Source organism: Cyprinodon tularosa, unplaced genomic scaffold (assembly GCF_016077235.1).
Source record: "Cyprinodon tularosa strain WSP-4 unplaced genomic scaffold, ASM1607723v1 ctg1140, whole genome shotgun sequence".
Classification (NCBI taxonomy): Eukaryota; Metazoa; Chordata; class Actinopteri; order Cyprinodontiformes; family Cyprinodontidae; genus Cyprinodon; species Cyprinodon tularosa.
The window spans coordinates 82,858-104,121 of NW_024037938.1; the positions used below are offsets into that span (position 1 = coordinate 82,858).

The window sequence follows — 21,264 nt, forward strand, 5'->3', positions numbered from 1 at the left end:
GGATGACGTCACAGCCGGTGACCTCGGCGGAGGAACTGGACCCGGAAATGGTTGGGTTACTGGAGCGGGATTAGCATTACCAATGTAATTAGCATAGTTTTGAAGCATATGATTATGCATATCAACCAGACGGTACAACTCACGGAGGGTCTGAGTTTGTCCTTGTATTTGGACATCTTGTTCTTGCAATCGGCGGAGGAGATCATCTGCCGGGCCTTGTGTGTGGCCGCAGTGTTCTGTCATGATGGGTATCAGGGAGGCCCAATATGCAGAACACTGACGACACGGATGGAAAGTTTAACAGAGTTTATTGGCAAATTCACACATATAACAAAGACTGATGCAATGGTTCTGGGCTGGGACCGGTTCACTGGCGTCTGTGAGAAAGACAGTTTGGTTAGCGAAGGCTTGGTTTAGACTTGACTGATTGTGTTCAGGTTTGTACCTTGATGAACGTAGAGGAGGCTTTGGGAGCGGAACTGTTGGGTCCGGAGAAAGCTTGGGTTGGCAGAGTCCTTAAGCTGTTTCAGCGTCTTACTTCGAAAGGCTGTTTTGACCTTGGCTTGTGTTTCCAGCTCGGTATCCAGAGCTGCTAGGAAATCCAGAGAGTGAGTCTTCAGGTTTGGCTCGGAGGGCTGGCTCGGCAGGTTAAGCTCTTCCAGAGCTTCACAGGAGAAAGAACAGGAAACCTGGAAGCAGAGACAAAAGGGTTAGAATCCAGGTTGGACTCAAAGGAGACTTGGTTCACTAGGGATCTACGGCTTAAGTGCTAACCAACTGATTAAGACACTGTGGCGTCGAGGCAAGGTCTGAAGGCAGCTTAAGTAGTCCAGGTCCTCCAGATGAGATCATCAGCTGCAGGTGTGCAGAGCAGCTCAGCAGGGAGGATCCAGGGTGGACTCTGCTGGAGAAAAGGTGTATTTCTCCAGCTCCCAACAAACTGATGATCTTTTCTCTGCACCATTCCTTCAAGAACCATTCTTAGTGCCAAACAGGTAAAAGTTTAAATAAACATTCTGGTCTAATGTACCTCTGGACAACAGCTCTCTGTTCTTATACCAATATTCCATTAAATAATTCATAAGTATCTCTCTGCAAATCAGCAGCTAACTCCAGGCGTCTTTAACAACATCTGTGTGAAATGACCTGCAGGGAAAATAACTGAGTGAAAGTGAAGCTGAACAGGTAATAATGAGCGTCCATGGCTGTCAGTAATTTAGCCGCGCAGCGTCTCTGAGCTAACTGTTACCACACGGCGAATGTTTTCCGTTCTCTCTGCAGGCCTCACACATTCCTTCGCTGTGAGCTCACTGCAGGATCTCATACTCTGACTCTTATTGTCATGTTTAGGAACCAGGACAGACATTTCCCGCACAAATTATTACAAACAGTCAAATTAAACTACAGAGGAAATTGGACATTAATGAAAAAAAATGCTAGGGAAGATTCTCAGTCATCCAGGTCATTCCAAAAAATCCACTGGACCTTGTTTCCAAGTTTAAAGACATTTTGCTTCCATCCAGGAAACTTTTTCCTATTAAAAAAATAACAATAATGATAATATTTTGAATTGAAAAAAGCTTCCTGAACTCCAGTGGATTGTTTTTTTTTTAAACTTTTTTGGAAAGAATGAACCAAATGTATGAAACTTCTATAAATATAGAGCTATGCTTTTATCCTATAAAACGATCCTACTGCTTTGAAGTTTTTCATTGCTTATTGGTCTCATAGCAACAGTAATGATGATTATCAGTAGAATACATCACTTGTAGTTTTTGGTTTTATTAGCAGATATTTGACCTTTATTCTAAAGGTCCATGAAAGGATTGATCAGGAAATATAAAAAAAGATGTCAGAGTTTACTGTAATTAGCTGCAGGTAAGTTAATCTCTAACTATCAGCTGATTAATCTGTGGAAATCCAGATTAATCTGCATCAGAAGCTAAAACGGTTTAGTTTGGGAAGCTGATGCTGTTTCAGGAGCCTTTTGTTCATCTTCATGTTTGAATTTCAGGATTATTTATGGTAATGCTAATTATTGAGAATCATAACGGCTGTTAGAGCATAAATTACACCAAGTCCCTCTAACGGAATCAGAACTGTTGATTTTAGTTTTGAGGGAGCGTTTATAGAGAGAAATTTATGATAATAAAATACTTAACCGCTCTTCAGCAGGAAAATTATTTATTTTACTGGATTTAGTCACACAAACAGTCAATATTAAGGTTTTATTCTAATTCAAATATTCTAATTATCCCATGCATTATCCATCCAAGTTCTTTTTTTTACTTTACAGGGTCATACATTAGTATGAACATAACATGGTGAAAAGGGGCATGATGAAGACATTGTGTTATTGTCCATGCCCCTTTTCTGATGGTTACAGAAAAATCGATGACTTTACAGTAATAATCCATTCAACACATTTCTAACCCACTGTTAAGTGGATGGTGGATCTGTTGACTCTAAACCGATTTGATAATCAAATAATACATAATTTTTTTCTAGAAGGGAGTCTAGCTTCATTGTGAACAATTTCTCAATAATTTTTGAAAATTCTGAAAGTATAGATATGGGTCTATAATCATTAAACCTGCACCCAGTTTTTTAATATAATTATTATCTTTGCTGTTTTTATTTTAGAGGAAAGATGCCAGAAATGAGTGAGAGATTGAAAATATAAGTATCGGTATCGGCGAGTACCAACAAATAGGGCACCAATACCAATTTGAGAGCCATAAGTTTATTCAACTATTGTCAACCACTCCAGGTAGGCAAAAAAAGGTTCTACTGGATTCACTTTGTATTAGATTTTTTCCTGCTTCACAAAGGTAGGCAGCAGCTTGACAAAGCCATGATGGCAATTATTTTACATTATTATGGTCTCGGTATCGGCCGATACTGCACAGCCAGGTATCGGTATCGGGGCCAAAAATGGCATCGGCGCAACACTAGTCGTACTGTTGGTGACGTCTTCGTCGACGGTAAAACATTAAGAACTCTCTGAGGCTGAATCTGAGATAACTGTTGAGTGTAAATGGCGCGCTCAACTGAACCAGACCGTGCCAGACACAACCGAACTGCGCTAACATCTTACTAGTTCATCAGTAGGGCTCGCCGCAGTTCAGTTCTGGCTCGGTTCTCACTAACAACTGCGCAATTTCAGACATTCGTAAAAAAATCCAAGCTTCCCTACCGTACCACACGATTTCCAGTGATGATTCTGCTTAGCAGTGGGATGAACCTCAACATCCAGTGGCACGGGAAGGGGGGTGCTGCGGGGGCTGCAGCCTCCCTCGTCATAGCATCAGCCCCCCATGGTGGGGGGCTGTGGAGTAACATAATATTGTACTTAAAAACATGAAATTATTTATGTATTTATTTTTTAAAAGACTGTGTTTGATATGGGATAAAAATGATGGGCTGTGTATAAGATATAAACTAATGATTCATTATTTTAATATTTCATAAAAAACTAGGCTACTCCCCCGGAAGCTTCCGCCACCTCACATTCATGGCTTGGCTAGCAATAGGCAGCAGAAACGTATTTCTGACTATTCCGAGGTAAGAAATGGTTTTAATTCCCCTATACTGCCGCCGAGCATTTATTTAGCGTTATTTATTTCTTATTTATTTCTATTTGCTGTGCCTATTTGTCGTAGTCCTGTGGCTGAAGAAGTCTACGCTAGAATAAGGCTGCATATCACTAAATATTATGTCTGTATTAAGCTATTTAGTGATAAAATATGAAATTAGTTTTTTTTTTTTTGTGTTTTTTGTTTCAGATATGAAATCATTCCCCATATCCATAGTCGAATGGACTTTCAAGACGTTCAATGCTCAGTTTAGGCTATATTTAGGCCATGTTTCATTCAAGTATTCCTGATCCTGTTGATTGGAAGCTGATGTTTGTTTTGAATGATTAAAAGAGAAGAAATAAAGTGTTAATAATGTTCATGCTTTGTTCCGATTTATTTTAAATGGCAGTTTTTGGCGACAAATGTAGGCCTACAATATTATGTTAAAAACATCAGCCACAGCCCTCAACATAATGACGTCACGTGTTTTCCAACCCAGCCATCAGCCCCCCTCGCTTGAAACAGCTTCCAGCGCGCCTGTCAACATCCATCATTGTTTCCTGCATCTGAAAGCCCTGATTAGTCTATCGTTTGTCGTATCCACTTCCCAAAAGCCCATTCAATCAAGTAAATTCACTAAAGGCTGCCTTCTTCGCCTGACTCTACAGTTACGTCTCTGTGTGACCGGTGTCAGAGCCTGGACCGCATTGCCGGCAATAAGTCGGACTTGTTTCCAGTGAGGGTTGGACTCCTCCAAGGTTGCCCTTTGTCACCGATTCTGTTCATAACTTTTATGGACAGAATTTCTAGGTGCAGCCGAGGTGTTGGGGGGATCTGTCTTGGTGGCCTTAGGATCGCATATCTGTTATTCGCAGATGATGTGGTTCTATTGGATTCATCAGGGCGTGATCTACAGCTCTCACTGGAGCGGTTTGCAGCCGAGTGTGAAGCGGCCGGGATGAGGATCAGTGCCTCCAAATCCCAGACCATGGTCTGGAGCCGGACAAGGGTAGAGTGCCTTCTCCAGGTTAAGGAGGATGTACTGCTCCTAGTGGAGGAGTTTAAGTATCTTGGGGTCTTGTTCACGAATGAGGGGAAGATGGAGCGGGAGATCGATAGGCGGATTGGTGTGGCGTCTTCTCTGAAGCGTGCGCTGTACCGGTCTGTTGTGGTGAAGAGAGAGCTGAGTCAAAAAGCAAAGCTCTCGATTTACCGGTGGATCTACGTTCCTACCCTCATCTATGGTCATGAGCTTTGGGTCATGACTGAAAGAATGAGATCCCGGATACAAGCGGCTGAAATGAGTTTTCTCCGTAGTGTGTCTGGGCTCTCCCTTAGAGATAGGGTGAGGAGCTCAGTCATCTGGGGAGGAATCAGAGTAGAGCTGCTGCTCCTCCACATCGAGAGGAGCCAGTTGAGGTGGCTCAGCCATCTGGTTAGGATGCCTCCTGGACGCCTCCCTGGTGAGGTGTTCCAGGCACGTCCCACCGGGAGGAGGCCCAGGGGGAGACCCAGGACACGCTGGAGAGACTATGTTTCTCTGTTGGCCTGGGACTGAAGCTGCTACCCCCGCGACCCGAAGAAGATGGATGGATCGAGGGTTGAACGGACGGACAGACGGACGGACGGACATTAATGACAGATCTTCCACATGCTCAAAGGTTACCTGTGGAGTACCACAGGGATCAGTGCTAGGACCAATTCTCTTTACTTTATACATGCTCCCATGCTCGGTAGAATTATTAGACAGCATGGGATTAATTTCCACTGTTATGCTGATGATACCCAGCTATATCTGTCTATAATCCAGATGAAGCTAACCCATTACATAGATTACAGGCATGTCTGAAGACATAAAAACCTGGATGACTCTTAATTTTCTGCTTCTGAATGCAGACAAAACAGAAGTTATAGTCTTTGGACCAGAGTCTCTGAAAAAGAAGCTGATTAGTCAGTCACTTCATTTGTCTAGACGCATGGAGCCAGACGGGGAACGTGGCCTGGAAAAAAAAAGCTTTTCCGTTTACTAAAATAGGTCAATTCCCCCCCAGCATGGAAACCACACCCAGCTGGGAGCAGAGGCCCGGACCTATCATCCAGGGACACTGATGTAACGGCAGCCATGACGTGATGTCACCGGGGGTTTGGGATAATTATTAGGCTGCATGCAGGGCTTCTGTCAGGAGATGGAATCTCAGCTCCAGTATATGAGCCAAAACAGGAACCAGTGAGCTTTAGCTTAGACTGAGGTGGAACCTGAAGCTTCCAGCACACGCTGCTCCCCCTGTGAAACGTGTCCTGTAGGTGCCGCATTTAGTGACATGCAGGCAGAAAGCAAACATCTCCTTCCATGAATTTGTTCTTCTGTGGTGACTGAGTTTTCCTTGGTTTCCCTGAATGTCTTTTTGGCTCCGTCTTTCTCAGCCGTTTGGTAAACATAATCCAGTGTGCATTTCTGAAATAGCTATCACCCCGACTTCCTACTTCCTGTTTATCTGGCATTGTATGGCTGTGGGGGAATGTTTCTGAAACATGTTTCTGAGGTCCAAGCTGTTGTTGTTTGTCTCCAATACAACATCCACCAATCCTGACTAAGATCTGATGACCTCTGCCTTCAATAACCAGATGAGTTGGATGCTGTTAGAACTCAGAAAACTGAAGGCTGAGAGCTTGGAGGAAGAAGAAGCGCATTGGATTGGTCAGGGTTGGATTTAGGAAATGTGGGGCCCTAGGCAAAGACAGGCATCCATTATCTGTTCTAGGTTGTGTCCCTCTCTTCTTGTCCCTTTTCTTCTTGTTTTCCTCTCTATGTTTTGTACTCAGCTGACTTTTCATGCTGTCTCTAAAGGAATGAAAGATTTTCTCCAAGCACTAAGCTCACTTAGCTGATTGCTCCTTCCTGTGTTTCCAAAAAGGCCAAAGTAAATAACCCAGTCCTTCTTTTCACTGTAGACAAGCCATGATCTGCTTATCTGTTCTCCATTTTTCATTTGGATGAAATAATAGCTGCATGAATCATGACAGCAGACAAGATAGAGGAGAGCAGGAGGCGGGGTTACCAATCTACTCGCTCTGGAGAGCAGAGTTCGCTGCTTTTAGATGTTGTCTCCAAAGTCTCCAGTAGCAGAAAAAAGTCTCTAGATTTGGCGCTAGGCAACATGGCTCTTCGCACTTGAGACACACTTAGGATTATCAGCGCTCTGATGGCATTTTAGCCAAAGGATTTTTATTAAAAAAGATAATTAATGTGCAGAAATAAGGAATAGTTGTATTAACCATACATGTAAACATATTTATGGGGCCCCCAGGAACTAGGGCCCTAGGGAACTGCCCAGAATTGCCTAATGGTAAATCCCCCCTTCGGGCTTCTAGTATCTTGTTGTCTTTCTTTCCCATCTCTTTGTGTTTTTCTCAGTCTTGAAATGAGGCAGTCTTAGCATGGTTAGCATTTTCCTTTTTGTATGTTTTCTCAACCTGATTCTTTAAGCTAAGTTTTCCTCGTCTTTGCAAACCCAAGCATGTCATTACAGGAAGCTATAAATCCACCTGTCAGACCTTCAGCTCACTTCTTCAGTGGATTTCTCTTCCTTCTTAGTTGCAGCCTTTATCGACTTCAGATGTCTTTATTTGTCAAATAGCTTGTTAGATTTTTATGTAGCCGAGTTAAAGTTTAATAGAGTAACATAACCACTAAAGAAGAGGAAGCGGGAAAACTTGATGCCAAAGGAAAAAACTGATTGCCTTCCAAGATGCTGGTCTACAGGATTAAATGAAGAATCATTAGCAGCTAATATAAAGTTTATAAAGTTCTTCTTCCTGTTCAATGCCTTGCAGAGAACACATCAGCAACTTTATAAAAAGGAACCCAATATCAAAGCCTTTATAATCAGATATAACACAACACATTCTAACCAACACGATGCAGAGACTGAACTCTCTGGAGACATCAGAAACCTCCACATACGGCCACGTGTTCGCTCCCAGACGGCTTCTAGAAGAGCTGCTGCCATCATTAGTCCATCATTTAATCCTGAATCGCTGTACTTCATTAGGACAGGATAAAGGTATCAGGTTCAGCTTCCTAATTAAGGAGCGGCATGGTGCCGATACCAACGTGAGATCTCCTTTAACCTCTTAAAACCCTCCGGGTCGTTTTAAAGGGTTTACTCAGAATGCATGAAGATTCCACTGGTAAAACGTTTACCAATATAGACGTTAGACATCGTGGGAAAGCTTAGATTCTCCACGATTCAACCACCTGGTTCCTTTTATGGACATAGTGAGCACTAAAGCACAATTAACACAGATGTAGCAGCATGTCAAAATGTACCATGACAAAGCAGCCACGACAAGCAAGCATGTCTTTACTACTACTGTTCAAAGGAAAACTATTATTTTCAAGAATGAAAAAAAAAACTGCTTTGAGTCTTTTTTAAACTGAAGCACCTTGGGTGTTTCACTCACCCAATTTTCATGTATATAAACTAGAAGGTGTTAGGTTTCAAATAATGTATCACACATGTCATTTGAGCTCACAGTTTCTAAGTTATTTGCTTTTCCATTTGAGTATGCAGAATAATGGCGAGAATTAGCCAAAATGAGGTGGATATTAAGAGGTTAATTACTGATTATTTCCCCTGATAACTATCCAGCCACTTTGGGGTAACAATTTTTATAATAATTGATCCTTTTATATATATTATTTTAAATAAAAGTTACAATGAGATAATGATATACATTTTTATATTAAACTGCACTTCCAATATTCACCACTGTTAGGCGCAACTTCCCTTTTTCCTCTGACCACGGAGCAGCCGGCTTGCTTGGACTCACAATGAATCATGGGATACCCAGGGCTACGTAGGAAACACTAGACCTGTCCTTCAAAACAGGCAAAAAGAAGGCTGCATTTGTCGGCTGCATAACGAGGAGTCTTCCAATCCAAAAAGACTCCTCCGTCGGCCAATTACGCTAGGACGTATTTGGCCGACGAATCTGGACTTTGGAGGACGCAGACGCTGGATTCAAAATCAGCATGTGTGTCATGATTCTGCCATTTGTGGACTTTTTGGTTCTGTTGAAGTTTCTTTTTGGGTTTTCAGTTACACTTTGATTTATGTCATTCTGTGTTTTCTGGTTATATTTAAGCAGTACCCCTTTGTGTCAGTATCCTTTCCTCTAAGCTCCTTCTAGTTACCTCATTGCACACCTGCTCCCTGTTAGCTAATTGGTCCTCCCATTGTTTCTGCCTCCCATATATACACTCACCGGCCACTTTATTAGGTACCCCATGCTAGTAACGGGTTGGACCCCCTTTTGCCTTCAGAACTGCCTCAATTCGTCATGGCATAGATTCAACAAGGTGCTGGAACGCCGGCTTCGTATGGATGAGAGGCTGGTTTGGTGAAAAATTTGTGTGTTTAGGCCAGGGTTTGACTTCATGTGGACGGGGCCTGAATCCCTCTCACCAGAGCTGCTCCATGTTTATCGGATGGAAACAGAGTTGTCTCTGCTTGTTAGATCAGAAGCGACTGACATGGCCTGTTGACGTCCCTGCGTTGCGTTCAATGGGGTCACGTAATTTACTGGGTGTTCCCACAGCATGCCAATCAGAGCCTAGGTGATTTTAACGCAGGTTGCTTTCCGAGTGGTTTATATGTCAGTGAGCTGTTCCCACTGCCACTAAAAGCCCATTGTTCCCGGGTTTCAACAGGTTTTTCAGATTGTGGGAAAGGGGCATGAAAGAGTGGATATAGCGCTTTGAAGACATTGGACTTCATAAGCTATATACACTCACCGGCCACTTTATTAGGTACCCCATGCTAGTAACGGGTTGGACCCCCTTTTGCCTTCAGAACTGCCTCAATTCTTGGTGGCATAGATTCAACAAGGTGCTGGAAGCATTCCTCAGGGAGTTTGGTACATATTGACATGATGGCATCACACAGTTGCCGCAGATTTGTCGGCTGCACATCCATGATGCGAATCTCCCGTTCCACCACATCCCAAAGATGCTCTATTGGATTGAGATCTGGTGACTGTGGAGGCCATTTGAGTACAGTGAACTCATTGTCATGTTCAAGAAACCAGTCTGAGATGATTCCAGCTTTATGACATGGCGCATTATCCTGCTGAAAGTAGCCATCAGAAGTTGGGTACATTGTGGTCATAAAGGGATGGACATGGTCAGCAACAATACTCAGGTAGGCTGTGGCATTGCAACGATGCTCAATTGGTACCAAGGGGCCCAAAGAGTGCCAAGAAAATATTCCCCACACCATGACACCACCACCACCAGCCTGAACCGTTGATACAAGGCAGGATGGATCCATGCTTTCATGTTGTAGACGCCAAATTCTGACCCTACCATCCGAATGTCGCAGCAGAAATCGAGACTCATCAGACCAGGCAACGTTTTTCCAATCTTCTATTGTCCAATTTCCATGAGCTTGTGCAAATTGTAGCCTCAGTTTCCTGTTCTTAGCTGAAAGGAGTGGCACCCGGTGTGGTCTTCTGCTGCTGTAGCCCATCTGCCTCAAAGTTCCACGTACTGTGCGTTCAGAGATGCTCTTCTGCCCACCTTGGTTGTAACGGGTGGTTATTTGAGTCACTGTTGCCCTTCTATCAGCTCCAACCAGTCTGGCCATTCTCCTCTGACCTCTGGCATCAACAAGGCATTTCCGCCCACAGAACTGCCGCTCACTGGATGTTTTTTCTTTTTCGGACCATTCTCTGTAAACCCTAGAGATGGTTGTGCGTGAAAATCCCAGTAGATCAGCAGTTTCTGAAATACTCAGACCAGCCCTTCTGGCACCAACAATCATGCCACGTTCAAAGTCACTCAAATCACCTTTCTTCCCCATACTGATGCTCGCTTTGAACTGCAGGAGATTGTCTTGACCATGTCTACATGCCTAAATGCACTGAGTTGCCGCCATGTGATTGGCTGCTTAGAAATTAAGTGTTAACGAGCAGATGGACAGGTGTACCTAATAAAGTGGCCGGTGAGTGTACACCTCCTGTTCCGTTCCTCATTGCTGGATCCTCGTCTTTCTTTAGGTTTATTCCTCCCTATTGTCTCCTAGTTTCTTGGTTCTTGAGTTTTCTTGTCGATCAGTTCCAAACTATGGATTCTAGATTTTGAATTCTTCATTAAATTTAGCAAAAAATCATCTCTGTCTCTTCTACTCTGCATTTCAGTCCACTACAACATTCACCAACCCGGATAAAAAGATGATGGTGCAAAAATATTAAACATAGCAGAATGTGATAAAATTATCCTACTGACGGACAATAAGAAACTGAGAGAAGTGCATTATATATGAGTCTTTCTGTGTTCCATTTGGCACATCTTCATCTCCATGGTTATTCAGATTTTCTGACACAGTAAGGTTCTTAGCTCCCCTTTGCTAAGGGAAGCTTTTTCTGCTCAGACGTCTTGTTTGCTCTCAGGGAAAAACAGGATTGTAGTTTAAAAATGAAATCATGATTAGAGGTCTTCGGCTGTCTGTGGTCATTTACTACATGCTTTCGCTCTAATGCCGTGCTGAATCACTTCATTTCCATTTAGTCATTGTGTCTGTACTTTATGCTCTGCTTTGGCTTACACGTCCCAGTGCTGTGAAACATCTGTTCGCAGTTTGTTAAATAAGGGGCTTTTTTAATGGCTCTTAAGAAGCTCTTATGGGTTAGGGTTTGGTTTGAAGCAATGTTCCCAACACTCTGTAAATATGTGCAAAGACGCATTATCCTGGAAAGACTTTGCACCTGCTCACTCGGTTTAAGAAAAAAATTTGTGTTTTATTTTTTAAGTAAAGACTCCATAATAACTGATATGAAGTCATATTCTTCACTACCTACAAACCCAGTGCAGTGGGTTGGTGGTGTAGGTGGGATCGTTTTTGTCATTCTCAGAAACAGACATTGGAACCATATGTTACTAAGCCCTGTTTTTGTCTGTGTTCTTTTTTCACGTTCCGGCGGGCGATCAAATGCTCCTCACAAGTGCAACAAGCTGATTTAGGGGTTAGAAATGTCTCTAAGCAAGACAGGAACCTAAACAGTTGGTTAGAGTAAGAACACTTCTGTTTTGAGGCCAGGTTAGGGTCAGGGGAACATTCATAATAAAACCATTTCTCTCCTCATATATGCTTGCCTCTGTACTGGACTAGCAAAGTAGTTTTCCCAAAAATGCAGGAGAACCTCTGAGCTACTCTCTGCACAGTCTGAGGTGATGAATCCCTTGATTATTTGCAGATGTTTTTCTTCTCCTGTTGGTGACACATTTGCCTGGATCTCCCCAGTTTGCAACAGCTACACATAAAACAGCTCGACCGAACCCTTAAGGCTGAAAAATCAAGAGATTAGCTGCACCTTGAAAGGCTTTGACTGATTCCCAAAGGGGATATGCTGGATGGAAGAGGGGCACGGTGGTTGGGGACCACTGATCTAGTTACCATAACATCATGTTTTTAGCCTGTGGGAGGAAGCCGGGGTATCCAGAAAGAACCCATGCATGCTCAAGGATAACATGCAAACTCCATGCTGAAAGACCCTGGGCCAGGTATTGAACCAGGAACCTTCTTGCTGTGCTACCCACTGCTCTACTGAGCAGCCTTATCAAGTTTTTCCTGTTTCAGAACAGGAAAAAGTTGATAACTTGCTAACAAATATAGTTAGACATATACACTATATTGCCAAAAGTATTTGCTCACCCATCCAAATTATTGGAATCAGGTGTTCCAATCACTTCCATGGCCACAGGTGTATAAACTCAAGCACCTAGGCATGCAGACTGTTTTTACAAACATTTGTGAAAGAATGGGTCGCTCTCAGGAGCTCAGTGAATTCCAGCGTGGAACTGTGATAGGATGCCACCTGTGCAACTAATCCAGTCGTGAAATTTCCTCGCTCCTAAATATTCCACAGTCAACTGTCAGCTGTATTATAAGAAAATGGAAGTGTTTGGGAACGACAGCAACTCAGCCACGAAGAGGTAGGCCACGTAAACTGACGGAGCGGGGTCAGCGGATGCTGACGCGCATAGTGCGAAGAGGTCGCCAACTTTCTGCAGAGTCAATCACTACAGACCTCCAAACTTCATGTGGCCTTCAGATTAGCTCAAGAACAGTGCGCAGAGAGCTTCATGGAATGGGTTTCCATGGTCGAGCAGCTGCATCCAAGCCATACATCACCAAGTGCAATGCAAAGCGTCGGACGCGGTGGTGTAAAGCACGCCGCCACTGGACTCTAGAGCAGTGGAGACGCGTTCTCTGGAGTGACGAATCGCGCTTCTCCATCTGGCAATCTGATGGACGGGTCTGGGTTTGGCGGTTGCCAGGAGAACGGTACTTGTCTGACTGCATTGTGCCAAGTGTAAAGTTTGGTGGAGGGGGGATTATGGTGTGGGGTTGTTTTTCAGGAGCTGGGCTTGGCCCCTTAGTTCCAGTGAAAGGAACTCTGAATGCTTCAGCATACCAAGACATTTTGGACAATTCCATGCTCCCAACTTTGTGGGAACAGTTTGGAGCTGGCCCCTTCCTCTTCCAACATGACTGTGCACCAGTGCACAAAGCAAGGTCCATAAAGACATGGATGACAGAGTCTGGTGTGGATGAACTTGACTGGCCTGCACAGAGTCCTGACCTCAACCCGATAGAACACCTTTGGGATGAATTAGAGCGGAGACTGAGAGCCAGGCCTTCTCGTCCAACATCAGTGTGCGACCTCACAAATGCGCTTCTGGAAGAATGGTCAAAAATTCCCATAAACACACTCCTAAACCTTGTGGACAGCCTTCCCAGAAGAGTTGAAGCTGTTCTAGCTGCAAAGGGTGGACCGACGTCATATTGAACCCTATGGATTAGGAACGGGATGTCACTTAAGCTCATATGTGAGTCAAGGCAGGTGAGCAAATACTTTTGGCAATATAGTGTATTTGAATATCCATGCTGTCTAAATTAAAGGTGTAGAGGAAAAAAATCTTTCTAGTTTGAATTGTGGGGAGAACAATTTCATCATTGTCATTACTTACATAATTGGCATTACTGCATAAAATTCATGTTTTAATCTACTAATATCTACATTAAACTGATTAGTTATGATTCAAGTAGTTATTTATCTCTAATTTCACTGAAGACTCCTAGATGAATTGCAAAGACTTAATTTTCTCTCTCCCCCATAAGGCAAAATCTAGTTCTGCAAAGAGCTGTATGTCTGTATGTTTTTATGTTAGTATACTGATGTGCATAATTAGACACAGTGTTTCTGTTGTCAAGTAACTGTTAATATATGAAAAATTTAAATGTTAAATAAGTTAGAACAAATCGCTTTGGAGTAAAACTGCTGTCACCATCTGGATTAGAGGGAAAAATGGTAGGGGTGGCCACAAGGGTGGCTGGCCCCCCATCTAGCTCCGCCCCTGCGTGTTGGACGCCTTCCCTCCTCTTTGTCCTTTCTTTCTCTTCCTTTTTGACTTCGGGGCATTGCATTTTTCAGCAGCTGACATTTTACTGCATTGCTGCTTATTTTTATGTTTTCTTCTAAATTTGTTTGATTTTTTATCACTATGTCAAATGATGCACACGTTGCATTTAAGGCCCAGTATGAGCAAACTGCTGGTGACAGACTGGAGGGATCTGATGCCAAATGCAGGACCTACTGTAAGGACCAAACCATTTAATGCAATTTGACGGGGGGAGAAATGCAGGGCTCATGAATTATCTTTGTGAGAACAAAGATAATTTATTTCACTGCTGGAGTTTCTTTTTATATTTGAAAAATATAGTGGGAAGAATCGTTTTCTTCTTTTTGGGCCCCCCTCAGTCAAGGGCCCTTGGAGTCTTCCTAACTCACTTTTGATAATGAGCAAAAGATTATCTTGTAAAATACTTTTTAAATACATAATATGCAGCAGGATCTCTGGTTTGTCTTGTTGAATCTGTATTGAATTAAACTTATCTCATTTAATCCCTTCTTTTTAATCTGCGCCGCTGAAACAAGAAACACATGTTGGTAATGCTTGTTTTTCCAAGTCAGATTAGCTGTTTTCTTTTCCCCGGGAACTTGCTGCTAATCTAAACAGGAAGGTCATCAAGTCGCATAAAGAGGAATGTAATGGGAGGAGCGTGAAAGGAGGCTGAGGTGGCACCCGAAGGGGCAGCAGGAAGACAACATCTGTGAAGGAAATACTGGAGGGATCTTTATCATTTACTGTTTATTCAGGAAATGGTTCCAGGAACCATCATTTAAAATAAGGTCAGACTTTATGAAGTTTCACTAGAATCTAGAGCTATTTGCACCAGCCTAGAGTGATTAGTGTGGTGACTTATAGCAAAGGACAGAACAGCTGATGATGTTTTCTGTCTGGGAACATGAAATTATGGAGAGCCTCCCCTCTCATTACTCCATGTCAGGGTTTTTTGGGATTTCATATGAAAAGTCTCCACTGAAGCTGACAGATTTACTCTACAGTTTAGATGTTTTCATGACCACTTGTCATTTTAAAGTCCCTCAGAAGTCTGAAAGCTGAAATGTTTAGTCCTACAGGCCCAGTGAGGCTTAAGGAAATCACTGATCCTCATCCTGGGACACCTCAGGGTCATGTTCTCAGCCCTCACCTCTTTGCCCTCTTCACACATGACTGCTCTGCTCTACAGAACTAACATGGCTGTAAAGTTTGCAGATCACGCCTCTGGTGGGCCTCATATCTGACAAAGATCCACTGCAGAGAAAGGGTTCACCATCTGACACAGCGGTTCTCCTGGAAAAACCTCCTCCTGGAGGTCCAATGAGGTCATAGTGACCACAGGAGGGCCAGGGAGACTGAGGGCATGAAAGGGGGAGTTGTTGGACAGTGGGAAGTTCCTACACTGCAAAGACGATCTAGAAATAAGTAAAAATTTCTTAAATTAAGTGTATTCACCTTTAATTTGAGTAGGTAAATGAGATAGTTTGCCAATGGAATTAGTTATTTTACTCTTAAAATAAGAAAATTAGATAATATGCACTTGAAATAAGACAATGTAATTGTCTTTTCTTATTTTAAGTGTAAATTGTCTCGTTCCAGTGGCAAAATGTCTCTTTTACCTCCTCCATTCAAGAACAAATGCACTTATTTTAAGAAAAAATTACTTCTCTAGATTTAGATTGTTTGCAGTGTAGACATTCTGTTGACCTCTTGTAGCTAGAGAGGACCACCCACCTGGCCAAGATGTCCTAACAACAGCTCCTCTTCCTCAACAAGCTGAAACAGACTATGGGATTCTTTAAAGGGTCCGAACCAACAGCATCCTGTGTCTCATTGTGACAGAGAGGTATGGGGGCTGCCGGGGATGGTGGGATACCGTCTGCATGATCTGGACCTGCTTCATGCCAGTCCAGAAAAAGACATATTGCCACAGGTCCAACCCACCCATACTGTCTGCCCAACTTCCATCAAACACAAACTGAGTCAGGAACAGTTTCAAACCTGTGAAGTTGAACCAGTTCTAAGGTCATGGCAACAAATGGACCTGATATAAAGGAATGCTTAGCTTAGGCTAATGGTGAATACAGCTAAGGTCATCAGCCATCACCTGAGCTGAACCTCCTTCCATCCAGGTGTGGTTTCAGTTAAAGGAAGAGTCCGGTCAGCCAGGAATAATCAATGGATCATTATTTATACCTAAAACTAATACGTTTGCTGTTATTTAATGAATTTAGCATAAATCAGTAAAAAAATAAAAACAGTAATTTTAGTCATGATCACTCAAATCTAGTAGCCCCTCCCTCCTGCCATCTTCCAGCAGTGACGTCACGGTGCGGTAAGCCTAGCGCCATTCTCCCCGCTTTCCAAGCTAAATCAATGGGAACTACTAGACACATCTGCAATCAACAACAATTATTTAAGATTTCCAGAGGACTTCACCATTGAAATTCACCAGAGCTGTAGTGAAACTGACAATGCCCACGTGCATGGCAGCTGGATGCTGGAATACATCGGGTAAAAGTGAAAAAAAAGAGTTATTCCACCTTTCTGATTCCTGATCCTCCACGGACGGGTTGGTCGTTGGATCGCCAACTTGAAGAGGGAGGATTTGCCATCGAACTTCTGGCCAGAGAAAAAACCCGTAATATGTAGCCAACATTTGGAAGAAGAATGTTTTCAAGATGACTTGGATAATAGCGCGTTGTGACAAACACCAGATACAGCACTGGGACTTGATAAACAGCCGATACCGCACCGTTACGTCACTAACCAGTAGGTGGCAGTAGTGTTCTTTGACAAACATGGATGCCTCCAGTAAAGCACATTCACATGAAAATTACTCTGAATTAAAAACACTGATCATTTATTGAACAGGATGGAATCATTTCAGATTTAAAGAAGGTCGACCAGGAGGTGGACTAGTGGGTTGACCAGGGGGTAGATTAGGGGGTGGATTAGGGGGTAGACCATTAGATCTCACAGGTAACATTTAGCACTATCTGTAAAATCTGTGACATCATCATATTGTGACTGAATCTAAAGTTCAGCCCAAACATTCAAAATAAACTGGAAAAAAACAGATCCTGTAACCTGAGGTCTGATCACTGCACTTTATCGCATGTTTTCTGCTTAAAGGCTCTTTTATAGCTATGTTCTCTGATATATGTTCCCAATGTTCTCCAACAGAACCTTGACATTCACGTTGAGGATGTTCGCATACGGGCCATCCTGTCGTCATACCGTCGGCGGATCCCAGTGACGGAGGGCTACGTGGAGGTGAAGGATGGCGGCAAATGGAAGCAGATCTGTAACACAGAGTGGAACCAGTTTAACAGCAGAGTCATCTGTGGCATGTTTGGTTTCCCAGGCGAAAGGAACTTCAACGCCAGAGTCTACAAGTAAGCAAGCGCGTCGGCCTGGGAGTTAAATAAAAGCTCCAACTGAAACTGGCACACTGTGTTTGACATCATAATGGTTTTAGTTCTTTTGGATGCTGAGACTCAGTAAAGGTCTTCCTCATATTGGGGACCTTTAAAAAGAGTTGCAAAAACAATTCTATTCAGTTTATTTCTATAGCTCCAATTCACATCATGTCATCTCAGGTCACTTTCCAGTTCACCAGATCATCCAGTCAGATTGATTCAAAGTCTTCTATCTAAGGAAAACCAGCTGATTGCATCGACTCATTGACTCTTCAGCAATCCCTCACACTAAGCATGCTTGTAGCGACAGTGGAGAGGAAAAACTCCCTTTGAACAGGAAGAAACCTCCAGAAAAAACAACAAACTATGCAGTTTTTGTTTTGAAATATCTGCTCATCAGTTAAATTGTTGTGCAGTCACGTGGAACACGAGTTTTAACTTATAATTTCAACTTATTAGTTACAATAACTGTACCAGACTATTGATGGGGGAACCACATAAGATCGTTCACATCTTCTGTGTTTGAACAAACCCAGTATGTTTCCAATTCCCCGGTCTTCTCTGTGAGGCCTGGACCAGCTGCTTCTGATGAGTTCCTCTTTCACACCAGCAAATATTTTCCATCCAAGATAAATGGTGATGATTGTGTGGTGTTTAAAGGGAGAGAGAAAACTTCTATAATAAAATATAATATCTGGACCAGAAAGAACTTTGGGGAAAAAAAACAACACATTTCTTTGCTCTTGGGGAATCTTGTCTAAAACATTTTATTGAAATATGTTTTTTTAGCGCTGCATAAATCAAACAAAGTTTTGCAAACTACAAATCAAGGTTCCCCCGCAGACACGTCGATGGAGGCTGTTCTCTTTCTAAAGCTTAATTTCTATTCCTCCAGAAGCTAAACTCCCTCTAAAAGCAGTGCTCATATCAAGTTTTTATTTAGAATATTCGTTGGAAGGAAACTTTTTCTCTTATTCACATTAATCCAATGTGCAGCAATGTTTAATGACTCCAGTCTAAAGTAGTGCAGGTGCACACCACATGTAAAGATCCTCACACAGCGTAACCTGAACCTGACTCCTCACCGTCCTCTTGACCGACATCAGCACGCAGCCGGTGGTTGATGTAATGCATGAGAAACCGCTGATGAATCATAAAATCCTGCTTACATCAGGAAGCTCTTAGCCTACCAGCCACAATTAAACATAGTCCACCATTAAACCTTCCAGATAACCTTAAATTGTCTGTCTGCTCAGGCTGGAAATCTCCTGCTTTAGGTAACCGCAGCAGGCAACAGATGCTTCCAAACTTTCCGTCTACGTGTCCGGCAGCTCGTGCATCAGCCTTGTGAGACATACAGCAAGCATTCAGCCAGTAGGGGAACGGAGCCAGGAGCAGAGGCAGTTTCATAATCTTTGCCCTGAGGCTTTTATAAACATACTGGGCTTCCTAAAAGGGAGAAATTTCACTTTGAATCATTTAGAGATTTTGTTAACTTTTAAAACAGATTAAATATTCAAATATATGGCAAAAGGTCCAATATAACTTAAACATTTTTAAATGCTGCTCAGCAAATGAGAGCAAAGGGTTTTGGCAGTTTGCTAATCTAAACCATGCTGTGAGGATGATGTTTTTTTTTTTTTTTTATTGTTGTGGTTTGTTTTTGTTGGGGCTGTTAGGGCTATCAAAAGGAACGCGTTAACGCGAGATGATTAATTTCTGGAATTCACGCAATATTTTTGTTAACACATTAACGTAGTCCCGCAATTCCCACAATTCAATTGTCCGACATGAGCGAGATGGAGGAATTAGAAAAACCCGTTGGCGCGCTGGATGGACAGTTCGAGTATAAAAAAAACAAAGACGAGACAATAAATAAACATGTTGTGGTTTGCTCACACTGCAAGAAGGACTTTTTATTTCACCGAAGCACCTCAAACCTTAATTATTATCTTAACGCCAAGCATTCATTTGCTGGGGCTTCAACTTCAGGTGTTACGACACGCATGCGTCAGACCACCCTCACCGAACGCAGGGCATTAAGTAACGGTCCTCTTTATATTCAGAAAATGTAAACCAGTTAGTTTGCCTTAACAACTGGCTAAAACATGAATAAATAATGAGTAAAAATGACCTCATGTAATTGTTTAAAAGTCAAGTTGTTTGTTTTAAATGAAAAATGTTCCATTTAACCATCCTGCAGTTGCTAAAAGAAAAAAAGCAATGGCTAAGTTGCCAAAATTGTTGAGAATTAAATTCTCTTTTTGAAATTGTCATTAATAAAAACTAAATGTAATACCATCTTGTTTATTCTTCTGTTTTGAAAAGAGTACAGAGAAAATTTGTATTTTTCAATAATATTTAGGCTAGTGATTAATCGAAATTAATTCAAGAAACCTTGTGATTAATAAGATTAAAAATTTTAATCGTTTGACAGCCCTAATATATATATATACACTATATTGCCAAAAGTATTTGCTCACCCATCCAAATTATTGGAATCAGGTGTTCCAATCACTTCCATAGCCACAGGTGTATAAATTCAAGCACCTAGGCATGCAGACTGTTTTTACAAACATTTGTGAAAGAATGGGTCGCTCTCAGGAGCTCAGTGAATTCCAGCGTGGAACTGTGATAGGATGCCACCTGTGCAACAAATCCAGTCGTGAAATTTCCTCGCTCCTAAATATTCCACAGTCAACTGTCAGCTGTATTATAAGAAAATGGAAGTGTTTGGGAACGACAGCAACTCAGCCACGAAGTGGTAGGCCACGTAAACTGACGGAGCGGGGTCAGCGGATGCTGACGCGCATAGTGCGAAGAGGTCGCCAACTTTCTGCAGAGTCAATCACTACAGACCTCCAAACTTCATGTGGCCTTCAGATTAGCTCAAGAACAGTGCGCAGAGAGCTTCATGGAATGGGTTTCCATGGTCGAGCAGCTGCATCCAAGCCATACATCACCAAGTGCAATGCAAAGCGTCGGATGCGGTGGTGTAAAGCACGCCGCCACTGGACTCTAGAGCAGTGGAGACGCGTTCTCTGGAGTGACGAATCGCGCTTCTCCATCTGGCAATCTGATGGACGGGTCTGGGTTTGGCGGTTGCCAGGAGAACGGTACTTGTCTGACTGCATTGTGCCAAGTGTAAAATTTGGTGGAGGGGGGATTATGGTGTGAGGTTGTTTTTCAGGAGCTGGGCTTGGCCCCTTAGTTCCAGTGAAAGGAACTCTGAATGCTTCAGCATACCAAGACATTTTGGACAATTCCATGCTCCCAACTTTGTGGGAACAGTTTGGAGCTGGCCCCTTCCTCTTCCAACATGACTGTGCACCAGTGCACAAAGCAAGGTCCATAAAGACATGGATGACAGAGTCTGGTGTGGATGAACTTGACTGGCCTGCACAGAGTCCTGACCTCAACCCGATAGAACACCTTTGGGATGAATTAGAGCGGAGACTGAGAGCCAGGCCTTCTCGTCCAACATCAGTGTGCGACCTCACAAATGCGCTTCTGGAAGAATGGTCAAAAATTCCCATAAACACACTCCTAAACCTTGTGGACAGCCTTCCCAGAAGAGTTGAAGCTGTTCTAGCTGCAAAGGGTGGACCGACGTCATATTGAACCCTATGGATTAGGAACGGGATGTCACTTAAGCTCATATGTGAGTCAAGGCAGGTGAGCAAATACTTTTGGCAATATAGTGTATATATATATCGCGAGGGATGCTGGTGCTCCAGCTGTCTATGGGCGAGAGGTCAGTCCTGACAGGTCGCCAGTCCATCGCAGTCAACATTCA

The 21,264-nt window shown here is 42.8% G+C and overlaps 1 protein-coding gene across 3 annotated transcripts in view; it reads left to right on the forward strand.

Annotated features, from left to right (window-relative positions):
- loxl2b (lysyl oxidase-like 2b) overlaps positions 1-21,264 on the forward strand; it is a 57,213-nt gene that overhangs the window by 13,033 nt on the left and 22,916 nt on the right. For all 3 annotated transcript variants that reach the window (XM_038304342.1, XM_038304353.1, XM_038304360.1), the window contains exon 4: positions 17,233-17,444. In XM_038304342.1, the coding sequence (XP_038160270.1) occupies positions 17,233-17,444 (212 nt within the window). The remainder of the gene's footprint in view (positions 1-17,232; positions 17,445-21,264) is intronic.